General features: G+C 36.2%; 1 protein-coding gene across 2 annotated transcripts; it reads right to left on the bottom strand.

Annotated features, from left to right (window-relative positions):
- Window positions 1–1551: 1551 nt before the first annotated feature.
- On the bottom strand, window positions 1552–3399 carry LOC126625693 (nucleoside diphosphate kinase 2, chloroplastic-like). Of its 2 annotated transcripts, none has more exons than XM_050294752.1 (4): window positions 3152–3399; window positions 2974–3030; window positions 1984–2160; window positions 1552–1898 (listed from the first exon to the last, which is right to left on the bottom strand). In XM_050294752.1, exons 1-4 carry the CDS (start codon window positions 3371–3373, stop codon window positions 1887–1889), a joined length of 468 nt encoding a protein of 155 aa, XP_050150709.1. In that variant the 5' UTR covers window positions 3374–3399; the 3' UTR covers window positions 1552–1886. The 2 variants fall into 2 exon arrangements, with proteins under 2 accessions (XP_050150709.1, XP_050150718.1); XM_050294761.1 differs by having other exon boundaries at window positions 2034–2160.
- Between the last annotated feature and the right edge of the window lie 11196 nt (window positions 3400–14595).

The following is a 14595-nucleotide window of genomic DNA, read 5'->3' as shown; positions in this document are numbered from 1 at the left end:
GTGCATGGTGCACCCATGCATAATCGAACATTCTATTAACATCTATCATTTCTCAATCTAAATAATTATAATTTAGTACTACTGTTCTAGTCCAGCAAGCAGTATCCATATTATGGTCAAGAGAGCCGTCTCAGTTCTAGACTACTGACCACAGATATGAAGACTCTTATTTTACCCACGTGATCAAAACTCAAAATCAATCACTAGGTTCAAAGTACTCCGAACGGGCCCTTTCTTCCCTCAGTTCCTGTGCGGAGCTGCCATTTTTGAATACACAAAATATGCATATAAATGCTCGACTCTATCGATGTGAATGGATGCCCTTTTTTGCACGTCATGCCCAAATACAATATTGTTGACCCTAAAAACTACGAAGCTTACGTGGCGTGCAGGACGAGTAACTAATGAGCTAACTACCACTACTACAAAATTATTTATAATTGGCGATTCAAAAACCGACAAAAAAACGTATATTACTGTCGGATTTTAAGCAGAATCCAACAGAAAATAGATGCAGTGACGGATATAATAAGCGACAGAATTGCCAGCGTCAGGAAATGAATTTTCCGACAGAAAATACTTTAAAACCGACAAAAATAGTGTCGGATATAACCGACAGAGAATAAATTAATAATAAATAAATAATAGCATTTTCTGTCGGATAAAACCGACAGAAAATGTATACAACCGATAGAAATTGTGTCGGTTAAAACCGCCAGTTAATATATTAATTATAAATAAGACCATACTCTGTCGGATAAAACCGACAGAAAATTGATTAATAATAAAAAAAATATAAAAACGACATGACAACATTATCCCTTCTTCTCCTTCTCCTTCTTGTTGAGCATTCTTCTTCTGCTCGAAATGACCCACCATGCTTGAACCAGATTCTGCAGCTAAGGAGCAAACCAGATTGAGCTAATAAGGCCATCTCCAACCGAAGGGTCCAGAGGGCCAGATGGCCGAAAATAGCCCTAAAACCGTCTCCAACCGAAGGCTAGGCCAGAGGGCTCGGGAATCTGGGAGGGCCCCACGGGATCGGAGAGGGCTGGAGGGCCGGCTGGCTGGCTATTTTTTTTTTTAATGTTTCTCATTTCTGTCGGTTATAACCGACAGAAATAATATAATATATATAATATATATTATTTCTGTCGGTTATAACCGACAGAAATAACAATTTGAATTTAAACTTCCAACGGCTAGCGCCACTAGCCGTTGTAAACCTTTTTTTTTTTTTTATGAATTTAAACCTTTTTTTTTCTTTTTTTTTCTATAACTTCCTATAACTTCTATTTTACAAAATTTGTTTCAATTTTTTTAATTCTATTTTTTTCCTATAACTTATATTTTACAAAATTTGGTTCATATTTTTTTCATATAACTTCTATTTTACAAAATTTGTTTCATATTTTTTTTAAAATTCCATTTTTTTCCTATAACTTCTATTTCACAAAATTTGTTTCATATTTTTTTTAAATTCTATTTTTTTCCTATAACTTCCTAAACCATTATACAACATTAAATTAAATTAAGTAACATGAAACAACATTAAACAATATGAAACAACATTAAATAACATTAACCAACATAAAAATTATACAACACTAACCAACATGATTTTTAAATAAAATTAAGTTGTAGTTTTTAAATAATAAATTATGTTTGGCCCTATGGCCCTCGGTTGGAGACGGTTTTTTGTGACAGGGCTAAAACGAGCCCTCTGGCCCTCTGGCCCTCGGTTGGAGACGGAGGCAAATATGGCCCTGTATTGTTCATTAAAATATTAATATCTTGGAGAATCTTGGAGGGCCAGAGGGCTAAAACGAGCCCTCTGGCCAGCCATCGGTTGGAGATGGCCTAAGGTACACCATATTCTTCACTTCCTACAGTTCATCCTGAAAATACAAAGCAATGAGGATCAAATTGTTTGCCCATCTCCGGCCACTGATTGATGAAATGGCGAAGAGTATGAGTTGGCACCATGGATGGATCGTGAAGCTTTTGCATTGTGACAGGACATGAGAGATTACCTGAGAAAGCCATTTTTCGATGCTCTACTTGTCGTAGGTTTTTCTTGTGCAGAGAGTGACTGGATCTTTGAACCTCTGCTAAGTCTTGGGGGCACTGGAAGAACTTCAAGCTGAAACTGCTTGGCTCCTTACATATACGGAGTCATTCTTTTATATTTGTAACTCACAATCCGACACATAAGCAAATGGAACTCAATAAAATCATACAAAGGAAAAGTTCTGCAGACAACGAGCAATGATTTCTTAACAAGGAAGAGTATGACTCTTTACATATGCGAGGAGCCAAGTTTACAACTTTACCAACAAACAAAAATTTCAATCCAAAAAATAAAAACCGACAGCGTCTCAACTAACATTGTCCAAAAAAATGTCCTGAACTAAACATGAGAAATCTGAAATTTTCCATTCTTCGAATAATTGAATGATTCTATTAGTCTACTATTATAGGGAATCTTCGTAATCAGGGAAGATGAGGATGCTGCTCGGTATACAAACCAAAATTAGTCAGAGACTAATTAGAGCACTGGTTTTTATTCAAGCTCTGGAGAAGGGAGGTTATCGAGGGATATTCAAGTGAAGTAAGGAAAGTTGAAGGTGAGCACTGGAAGAGCTTGAAGCCAGTCAGCTTAAATCCCTTCTTTTCAAACCTTGAGATTATCTCTCCAACCTAAAACAATTCACCCCATATCACACATATTAACACTAAGAACACCAAGCTAAAATCTAAAACCCGAGAGATCTTCCTCCTCCCCAGTCAATAAATGTGAATAAATTAAAGTTCAAGCTTTTGTTTTTTCAAAAGCCCAGAAGCGAAAATTTCAGAACACAATCAAAATTTCGAAAATTTCACAATTTCATAACTGCCCCAAGTTTTCCAGCTCCAATCACCCTTCAAATTGAACAAACTAAAATACAAGATTAGAGAATTAAATTAGCTTACGAGGCCACGTTGAACTCCATCAGGCTTCACCATTATGTCCGTCTCATCAACTTGTTCCTGAAAAAACACACAGCCGCCATTAAAACCCCAAAAATTCCAATTGGGTTTTTACTAAATGGAAAATCAAGCAACGGGTTTTCAACAATTTTGAAAAATACGAATAGGGTAGGAGGCAAACCAGTGAAGCAACCAAATGGGGAAGAAAGATTCGAGGTTTGGCGAGGGTTTTGGCATGGGAACGAGCTGCGAAATATGAGAAAAGATGGAGGTTCGAAGGGAATGCAGATAGTTGGTGATGGCTGGTGCGTAGGTTAGAGTTGCGGTGGGCGGAGGTTAAGTTGCTACAGGTGGAAAGGGTGGGGGGGGGGGGGGGACAATAACTTGTGCCTTGTTCATCCATGGTGATTGAAGCGAGAAGGAGAAGGAAATGAGGAGAAGAAAAAAGAAGGAAGGGAGAAGCACAGGCGCAAGGAAAGAGACTGAGGGGTATTAATTTTGAAAATTGTCATTACTGTCGTTTAAAACCGACAAAAAAAAAATGGCGGCATCCAAAAATTTTAAATTCCCCCCATTTTTGTTACGATTTAAAAAAATAAAATAATAATTGTTTGATTTAATAAATAAATAATATGTATTTATATAGAATACGTTTTTAAAAATTAAATAAATAATTGTTTGGTTTAATAGATAATTTACACTTTTGGTTTAATAGATAATAACTCATGTAAAATATGCGATAAATAAACAAAAAGAGAATTGTACAATGAAAATGTCATCACACAAACTAAATATTGTCTAATCAATACTTGAAAAACATAAATAAAAATTTAGCACAAATTACTTTTCCCACTTCAAAATTTAGGCAAATTTAACGGAGCTATGCATTCTACGAAACTAGTTTCCATAATCTAACCGTCAAACTTGTTTGTAGATACTACAAGATCACATACGTAAAAAATTGCAAAAAAAAAAAAACATTCAGAGCTTAGGTAACGGAACAAAAGTTTTCGACGGTTATAAACGAAAAATCACAATTTAATGGTTATTTTAGCTCCGATTTTGATGATTTTTTACAGCAACACTCATCGACCCTATAAGAATGCAATGAATAAATTTGATTTTCAATTTAAAATATTTACACTAGTAGATACCACAAAATCTTATTTTATACTTAATGGAAGTATAACATTAACTCTAAGTGTTTATTTAATCTACCGTTTTGACGCGATACACATTCTACGAAAACTTTTTTCAATAATCTAATCGTCAAACTTGTTTGTACACACTCCAAGATCACATACGTAAAAAATTACAAAAAAAAAACATTCAGAGATTAGGTAACAAAACAAAAGTTTTCGACGGTTATAAACGAAAAATCACAATTTAATGGTTATTTTAGCTCTGATTTTGATGATTTTTTACAGCTATACTCCTTGACTTTATAAGAATGCATTGAACTAATTCGATCTTCAATTTAAAATATTTACACTATACTTAATGGAAGTATAATATTAACTCTAAGTGTTTGTTTAATCTACCATTTTGACGCGATATGCATTCTATGAAACTTTTTTCAACGATCCAACCGTCAAACTTATTTGTACACACTCCGTGATCGCATACATAAAAAATCACAAAAACAAATATTCAGAGATTAGGTAACATAACAAAAGTTTTCGACGGTTATAAACGAAAAATCACAATTTAACGGTTATTTTAGCTCTAATTTTGATGATTTTTTACAGCTACACTTCTCGACCCTATAAGAATGCATTGAATTAATTCTATTTTCAATTTAAAATATTTACACTAGTGGATTTTATACTTAATGGAAGTATAATATTAACTCTAAGTGTTTGTTTAATCTACCATTTTGACGCGATATGCATTCTACGAAATTTTTTTCAACGATCCAACTGTCAAACGTATTTGTACACACTCCGAGATCGCATACATAAAAAATCACAAAAAACAAACATTCAGAGATTAGGTAACATAACAAAAGTTTTCGACGGTTATAAACGAAAAATCACAATTTAACGGTTATTTTAGCTCTGATTTTGATGATTTTTTACAGCTACACTCCTCGACCCCATAAGAATGCATTGAATGAATTCGATCTTCAATTTAAAATATTTACACTAGTGGATAATTTTTTATACTAAATGAAAGTATAACATTAACTCTTAAGTGTTTGTTAAATCTATCAATTTGATAGGATATGCATTCTACGAAACTAGTTTCAACGATCAAACCGTCAAATATGTTTGTATATACTCCGAGATAGCATGTGTAAAAAATCACAAAAAAAAACATTCAGAGATTAGGTAACGGGACCGTGAGTGAAAAATAAAATATTACGAAAAAATGCTTTTGGGTTTTTGTTGTTATATAACTCATTTGATATTTAGATGAATATTGTATGGATTTACTTGCTCAATCACATAGCAGATTTAAAACGGATAACTTATATGTTTTCTGGCATAAACTTGTATGTATTGTATTTATCAAAATTCTTGCATAGAAAATCATTTTACAAGCATCAAGAATCTGAGAAATTACTTTCATAATATTCTTTGGATTTCAATTAGATGATGTGTAATTTTGTGAGTATCTGATTAATGGGATCTTGTTATTTGTTCTTGTTTATTTGTCTAATTACCTTGTTTTAACAGTTCTTGTTGGCAGGCATTAATAGTATTTTTGGAGGTAACATTTGAAGAAGAGACAAGATGTTACGATGCTCGTTTTGCTATTTTGGTTCAGCGGGTTGCTAAAATTCTTCATTGTTTGCATATTCTTAATTGAGAGACAATTTTTTGTATGTGCATGTGAAGTTCATAGCTGAGAAGCTCCGTAGAATTATGGACTACAAACACAACATTCATAATATGTATGTTATTGCGCACGTCGACCATGGTTTGTATTATATTGCACTTATTTTACACATTATTTATTTATTTTTAATCAATATAACATTTTAAAATATTAAGCAAAAGAATTGGAAAATTTACAAATTGAGGGGAAGAGAAGATAAAGATTGAAGATGAAGAGAAAACGAGTAAAATGAAGATGAGGAAGAAAACGAAATCTGAAAGAACAACAAATTGAAAAGGGCGAATTTTTGTCGGTTATAATCGACACATTACTAAAATAATAACCGTCATAATACTAAAATAATAAAATAATCAATTTATGTCGGTTATAACCGCCACCAGTAACTTAAAAACCGCCATAATCTGTCAAAAATATTTTTTTTTAAAAATTCAAAAATACTGTCGGTTATAACCGACAGGAATTTTATAATATCCGCCATTAATTATCCGTCAGAAATTTTTGTCGGATATAACCGACAGGATTTTTCTAATATCCGTCACTAATTAAATAATGTGTTGGATATAATTTATCCGACAATATTTTTCTAAATCTGCCACTATCATCCGCCACCTAAAGCTAATATTGTAGTAGTGTACGTCCTTCGGTTGTATGCGAGGGTGCCAACTCGTCGGCCGAACTCGGCCGAGGAGTAAAATTTGTTGATGTTGCGTTGGGTGCGCTGCTGACTTCTGAATCTCGCGACTGCGGCCGAGGAAGAAACACTCTCGGCCTTCGGCCTGAAGACAAGGCTGCTAGTTCTGCGAAGTTCAATATCAAATTTAGCTTTTAATGTGCCGAATGTAATAACTTGTAACACCTCACTTCCCCGAAAAGGCTAATGAGATGACCTCTGCCAATAAGGATTTGAAAATCCTTATCGACCGAGACTTGGATAGATAACCAGTCAGCCTCGACGCAGTGCTGTTTATCCAAACTGAAGGTGCTCCGCAGTAGGCTGATTCTATGGCAACAATGTTGTTTATCCAAACTGAAGATGTTCACCGGTTGCCTTCACAGTGTTGTTTATCCAAACTGAAGATGTGTTGGCGAAAAAGAAAATAAAAAATCTCAAGATGTTTGAGAGGTTTTGCCTAGAGCGAGGGTTTGCGCAGGGCAGTTTGTATGTTGAGTTGGTGGTCCTTCATGCGTTGCCATTGCCTCTGTATTTAAAGGAACATATTTTCTGATTGGCACGGCCAGGATAATAAACAGAAACTGACTAAAACTCAAACTGATCTGTGGCATAGGCTTAAAGCCTATCTTCAAATGGTTGACTTTTCAAAGCTAATAAAAACCTAATCCATCACCCATCCAAAAGCCTATCCGTCTGACAACATCCATCAAACAACCTAACCTACTTAGGTTTTCTATTCACCATTATCCAAAACTTGCAGATCCATGTTATGCCACGTGAAGAGTCCAAGCCAAGCTGCTCTAATTCACATAGTACACTGCTAACAAATCTACATTAACTCAGAATGTTCTGTTTGCCTCTACGTTGAGGTTATGATTTGCATCCCATTTATTTTGTACAAAAAAATTGAGATAATTTATTAGAAGATAATTATTATGATTAAAAACCATAATATTATCTCTTAACAAGAGCAAATTATCTTAACTGACGGTTAAGAACCATGCTCACTCAACAACCTTAATCGCTTGGGCCGATGGTATAAAATTGGGTCCAAACATTGCCCCCCAATTTCCTTAAATTTCGGCTCGTAAGCCGAATGGTTAAGGAAATTAATTGTTTGTAACAAACAAAATCCCGTCGAATCGCCGAAAAAGAAACTTTGTTCCTCGACAATAACATGTATGTTCTGCCAACGCTGCGGCCTTCCTCGACTGCCATAACTCCATACCAGGCTCGGCAATTTTGCCAAAAGTTCGAGAAGAATTTGGGAAGGAGTACAAAAAAAAAAATTTGGGGTCGAGGGTAAAGCGGGCTTAGGCCGAGAAAAACTACACCGAGGTCGAGAAAAAATTTTCTTAGTAGCTCGGCCTGCATATATATCTATATACACACTGAGTCGATGTTGAGAAGCTCAGAACGAAGGCAAGTAGAAACAAAGTGAACCCTGTTGAGCTCGACAAACACGTCACTGCAATTTTATTTATTTATTTATTTATTTTTGCCGAGATTATTCCACCGAATGGGTTCTGATAATATCACCATATTTCAGTCACATCAAATCTCTTTGCTTACTTGCCCCAAGAAAAGATGCAGCAACAGTGGAAATCATGGCGCTGGATGACCATTAAAAAATGGCCTACCATTTAGGATCTATACATACACACACAGCATCAGGCCACCATTTAGGATATATAGACACACACACATGCACACACGACATCAGGCCACTATTTAGGATACACACACACACACACACACACACACACACGCACATGCACACGACATCAGGCCATAATGATGTTGGCTTTAAATTTCAAACAAATTGCACACTGCACGGCATCAGGCTAGTACTGCACCAAGCATTAGGCCAGTATTGCACCAAGCATCAGGCCTTCATTGGAGAAGCTTATTGAGACTTAGCCTATAATGTCTGCCCCTCATTTTCTTTACATCGGCTTGCACAGCCATATGTTTAAGAAAATAACATATATATTTAACAAACGAAAAGAAAAGTGGCAGAACCATAGTCAGGAGGAGGCCAACGATGCTTTATTCCAAGCCGAGATCTTGTAATAACAAAATTCTCAAATTGATTTCGCTCTAGGCCGAATAAAGAATTTTCTCCAAATATTTTTGCCTTGGTGAAATATTTTTCATTTTCGGCCGCTGAATGTGTTAAACAATTATTATGCCCCCCAGGCATAATTACTTCGCCAATTTCGGCTTTCAACTCGAACAACTTAGCCGAATGAGATTTCTCCATTTCGACTGTATCACCAATAATCATATCGATTGGCGTGGTTTGTTTAGCTGAAACCATGAATTGGTCTTGTTCGTCATTGGAACACTTTTCTAACAAATCATTGTCTAGGTCAATTTGTGGCTCAGAAACTTGAATTTTTTCTTCTAGACCTACCATACTTTCAGTCTCGATCGAAACAACAAGTGGCCTAAGTTCTTCGGCCGTCTCGACAATGTTCTGAGGCCGAATTTTAATTGTGGCCAGAGCGAAAATTTGCCCCCCGGCCTCTTGCCTTTCAGAAAATCTACCGCATCTCTCGAAGCATTGTTTTTGCTCCTTTAATAGGCGATGAAACTCATCCCAGGAAGCCTGATCGAGATATATCATGTGAACTTCGTAGTTTGCACTTGGTCCCACTGGGCGTGCCAAAATGTTGACCCTAAAAACTACCAAGCCTACGTGGCGTGTAGGCCGAGTAACTAATGAGCTAACTACGTCATTCGGTTGTATGCGAGCGTGCCAACTTGTCGGCCGAGGAGTAAAATTTGTTGATGTTGCGTTGGGTGCGCTGCTGACTTCTGAATTTTGCGACTGCGTCCGAGGAATGAACACTCTCGGCATTCGGGTTCTAGAGCCTAAAGACAAGGCTGTTAGTTCTGCGAAGTTCAATATCAAATTCGGCTTTCAATGTGCCAAATGTAATAACTTGTAACACCTCACTTCGCCGAAAAGGTTAATGAGATGACCTCTGCCAATAAGGATTCGAAAATTCTTCTCGACCGAGACTTGGATAGATAACCAGTCAGCCTCGACGCAGTGTTGTTTATCCAAACTGAAGGTGCTCCAGGGTCGGTTGATTCTACGGCAACAATGTTGTTTATCCAAACTGAAGATGTTCGCCGGTTGCCTTCACAGTGCTGTTTATCCAAACTGAAGATGTGTTGGTGAAAAAGAAAATAAAAAATCTCAAGATGTTTGAGAGGTTTTGCGCAGGGCAATTTGTATGTTGAGTTGGCGGTCCTTCATGCGTTGCCATTGCCTCTGTATTTATAGGAACATATTTTCTTATTGGCACGGCCTGGATAATAAGCAGAAACCAACTAAAACTCAAACTGATCTATGGCATAGGCTTAAAGCCTATCTTCAAATGGTTGATTTTTCAAAGCTAATAAAAACCTAACCCATCACCCATCCAAAAGCCTATTCGTCTGACAACATCCATTAAACAACCTAACCTACTTAGGTTTTCTATTCACCATTATCCAAAACTTGCAGATCCATGTTATGCCACGTGAAGAGTCCAAGCCAAGCTGCTCTAATTCACATAGTACATTGCTAACAAATCCACATTAACTCAGACTGTTCTGCTTGCCTCTACGTTGAGGTTATGATTTGCATCCCATTTATTTTGTACAAGAAAATTGAGATAATTTATTAAAAGATAATTATTATGATTAAAAACCATAATATTATCTCTTAATAATAGCAAATTATCTTAACTGACGGTTAAGAACCATGCTCACTTAACAGCCTCGATCGCTTGGGACAATGGTATAAAATCAGGTCCAAACAAATATACACTGCAACAAATAATCTCTTTAACGATGAAGTATTTCAGCAAGGAATCTTTGATAAGTAGATAATGATTAATAGGATGGTAAAAGGATGCACGGCTGCACGGCAGGATATGGTTTCCTGGAATACTCGACCCCAACCGAACTTGGGAATTGTATTATGAGTTATATATTAATTAAAGTGTAAATAGTAGTATATTGTCCCACATTAACGAATTGGATATGTAATACCAATTGGAACTCCTATATCTACTCCACTTTGGAGATTAATGAATCTATAAGAAACTCCCAAATATTGTTATATATATTTTTGGAAACTTTAACGAAAAACTCCCGGTACTGTTCATTTTAACGAAAAACCACATTTTTACACTAAAAAGTCAATTATGGTACTATTCACTTTACCCTTTATTTTATCCTTATCATTAGAACTCAAAATTTTCAAGCCATTTTCATTAGTTTTCCTTATATTTTTGGTATTTACCATGTTTAGCTTGACATGGCATTAGAGCAATTCGCTCTTAGTGACCTGTGTGCTTTAATTTTGCGCCCACATTTGTCGTGATTTCCTTCGTTTAAAAAAGAAAGAAAAAGAAAGTGAATAATGTCGCGCTACTATATAACGAATAGAGCCTTGCTGCTACAGTGTGTGAACAGTGATCTGCTACAGTGTTAGTGAATAATGATCTACTACAGTGTTCTGGTAAATTGTTTTCATTCCGCTGCGTATCTTTTGTGCCTTTATTGTTCATGATTTAGTTCAATGGCTCAACATAATCATAGTGTTGTTATGCATCTTAGTGGAACAAATATATGGATAATTGACACTAGGGCCACTAATCATGTGACTAGTGACCCTAAAGTGTTTGATGAGTTATGTGACTATGTTCGTGATATGTATATTACTAGTACAAATGGAGCACCTTCCCCTGTGAAGGGTGAAGGCACTATCTCTCTTACTCCAACCTTATCATTGGTCTATGCTTTACTTGTTTCTGATGTTAAGTGCAATCTTTTGTCGGTAGGAAAACTATTTGATACCTTATATTGTTATACTCACTTCTACTCTACGTATTGTTATTTTCAAAACATTCAAATTCATAAGATAATGGGTTGTGGTAAAAGAGTAGGGGGTTTGTACATCTTGACTATGAAGGATACTGCTGTTTCCGGTTCAAATAATTATCAAGTTTTAAGTGCTAAAGTGGATGACAGACATCAAATTTGGTTGTGGCATTGACGATTGGGACATCCATCATTCAGTTATATGAAGCATCTATTTCCTTCTTTGTTTCGCACTTGTAGTGATTCAGAGTTCAAGTGTGAAACATGTGTCATGGCTAAAAGTCATCGTGCTTCCTTTCCCATAAGTGATTCTAAAGCTACTTTGTCATTTGATTTAATACATTCTGATGTGTGGGGTCCGGCAAAGGTTACTTCTAATGGATTACATTGGTTTGTTACTTTTATTGATGATTGTACTTAATTAACTTGGGTGTTCTTTATGAAGAATAAGAGTAATGTTCATTTGCTTCTTCAATAATTTTGTGCAGTGGTGTCTACTCAGTTTCATACCAAAGTTAACGTCTTCAGGTCTGATAATGGAGGAGAATATATGAATCACACTTTGGCATGTTTTTTTTGTGATCTAGGTATTATTCACCAGACGACTACTTCTTTTACACCCCAACAAAATGGTGTGTCCAAACGGAAGAATCGTCAAATAATGGAGGTTGCTCGCTCTTTGATGTTGGATAAATGTGTTCCTAATCATTTGTGGGGTCATGTTGTTTTGGCCGTTGTGTATTTAAAAAATCGTGTTCCAAGTAGGGTTCTTGGTTTTCAAACATTGCTTGATGTGCTACAAAAACATGTTTATCTTGTTTCTGTATCAAAACCTCATCCGAAGGTGTTTGGGTGTATTGCGTATGCGCATATCTACTCTCATCAGCGGAGTAAACTTGATGCATGTGCTCTTCAACGTGTATTTATTGGGTATGGTAACAATCAGAAAGGCTATAAATGTTATCATCCTTCGACTTAGAAAATTTATATTACCATGGATGTTACCTTCCACGAGGAAGTTTAGTATTTTGTGAAGCCCTCTTCCGACTCTCCATTTCAAGGGGAGAGTGGGAGTGAAGTGCATATTTGATGATATGGTATGGATGATGTGTTACAGTCAGAGTTGGGGATATAACTTATTATGTAGCGTTTTGCGTGATACTGATTAGTCGACTATAGATAATGATTGGTCACATGTCATTCCCGAAACTATTGTTACTGATGACAGATCAGATGTGCCCAATGAGTTACCTGTTAGTATGTCTGACAAATTACCTTCTAATGATTGGTTGCATGCTGCTAGTATGTTTAATGAGTTTCCTGATGATGGTTCGTCCAGTGATGATTCTTCTAACAGTTTTGGCACAAGATGGTGACATACAAAAGGTAAATTTTGACAATTCTTCTACTTATAAGTTGTCTTTACGAGTTAATCGTGGAAAACCTAAAGTACAATATGAGTCTGATATTAATGCCAAAGCTAAATATCATATCAACAATTATGTCTACTTATCATTTGTCCAAACCATATGCATATTGCTTATGTCAGCTATCTACTGTATCAATTCCAACAAAATTGCATGATGCTTTGTCTGACCCTAAGTGGGTTAATGCCATGAGAGTTGAGATGGAAGCTTTGGAAAAGAATTCCACTTGGGATTTGGTTCCTTTACCAAACGGAAAGAAAACTGTTGGATGTAGATGAGTGTTCACTATTAAGCACAAAGCAGATGGTTTTATTGACTGGTATAAAGCTAGATTAAATGCTAAGAGTTGTACTCAAACCTATGGGGTGGACTATCAGGAGACTTTCGCTCATGTTGCCAAACTTAATATTGTGCGTGTTCTTCTGTCCTTAGCAGCAAACCAGGATTGGCCTCTATTGTAGTTTGATGTTAAGAATGTTTTCCTTCATGGTGACCTCAAGGATGAAGTTTATATTGCTCTCCCACCTAGTATCGGAACATCTCCTGGAAAATGTGTTGTATGCAGGTTGCGAAAGGCTTTGTATGGTTTGAAACAATCTCTTAGAGCGTGGTTTAGGAGGTTTACAAGTTCAATGAAGAAGTTTGGGTATGTTCAGAGTCATTCAGATCATACTTAGTTTCTAAAGCGACAAAATGGTAAGCTAACTGCAATGATTATTTGTGTTTATGACATGATAGTGACTGGTGATGATCAGAAGGAGATACAATGCGTTCAAAAGTACATAGCTACTGAATTTGAAATGAAAGAATTGAGTGAACTGAAGTATTTTCTTGGAATCGAGGTCGCATGATTCAAGCATAATATTTTTTTTTTCTCAACGGAAGTATGTTCTTGATTTGTTAGATGAAACAGGTATGTTAGATTGCAAACCTGTTGATATTCCGATTGAGCAAAATCATTGTCTAGGCTTATTTCCGGATCAAGTTCCTACTCATAAGGAACAGTATCAAAGGCCTGAGGGGAGGTTAATTTATTTGTCTCACACTCGCCCTGACATTGCTTATGCAGTTAGTGTGGTAAGTCAGTTTATGCACTCACCTAGTGAAGCTCATATGGATGCAGTAATCCGTATTTTGAGGTACTTGAAGATGGCTTCTGACAGAGGCTTGGTTTTCTCCAAGAATTGTCAGTTGAATGTTGAAGGGTATACAGATGCAGATTGGGCAGGTTCTATCACTAAGCAGCGATCTACATCTGGATACTTTACGTTTATGGGTGGTAATCTAGTTACTTGGAGAAGCAAGAAACAAAAAGTGGTGGCTAGGTCAAGTGCTAAAGTTGAGTTTCGTGGTATGTTTCATGGTGTATGTGAGTTGTTGTGGTTGAAAAAATTGTTGATAGATCTTGGATTTAAACCCAAGGGTGCTATGAAACTCCCCTATGATAACAAGGCTGCTATTGAGATTGCTCATAATCCAGTGCAACATGATTGAACAAAACATGTGGAGATTGATCGACATTTCATCAACGAAAAATTGGATGTTGGAATTATTATGTTTCCATTTGTGGGATCTGAAGGTCAACTCGCTGATGTACTTACTAAGGCTGTGTCTAATAGTGTGTTTTCCAACTCGCTTGACAAGTTGGGCATGCATGACATCTTTGCACCAACTTGAGGAGGAGTGTTGTGAGTTATATATTAGTTAAAGTGTAAATAGTAATCAGTTGTCTCACATTGACGAAATGCATATGTAATACCAATTGTAACTCCTATATATACTCCACTTTGGAGATTAATGAAT

The sequence above is a fragment of the Malus sylvestris genome, chromosome 1 (assembly GCF_916048215.2).
Source record: "Malus sylvestris chromosome 1, drMalSylv7.2, whole genome shotgun sequence".
Lineage (NCBI taxonomy): Eukaryota > Viridiplantae > Streptophyta > Magnoliopsida > Rosales > Rosaceae > Malus > Malus sylvestris.
The sequence above is the reverse complement of the archived record's forward strand: the minus strand, read 5'-3'. Positions and strand labels throughout refer to the sequence as shown.

Bases quoted from the DNA above. Each gene is read 5' to 3' on its own strand.
- LOC126625693 (XM_050294752.1), bottom strand. From the start codon at position 3,373: ATGGATGAACAAGGCACAAGTTATTGTCCCCCCCCCCCCCCCACCCTT. The intron at 3,031-3,151 runs GTTTGCCTCCTA...GTGTTTTTTCAG, and splicing joins CCCATTTGGTTGCTTCACTG to GAACAAGTTGATGAGACGGA. The intron at 2,161-2,973 runs GTAAGCTAATTT...CGTATATGTAAG, and splicing joins ATGGAGTTCAACGTGGCCTC to GAGCCAAGCAGTTTCAGCTT.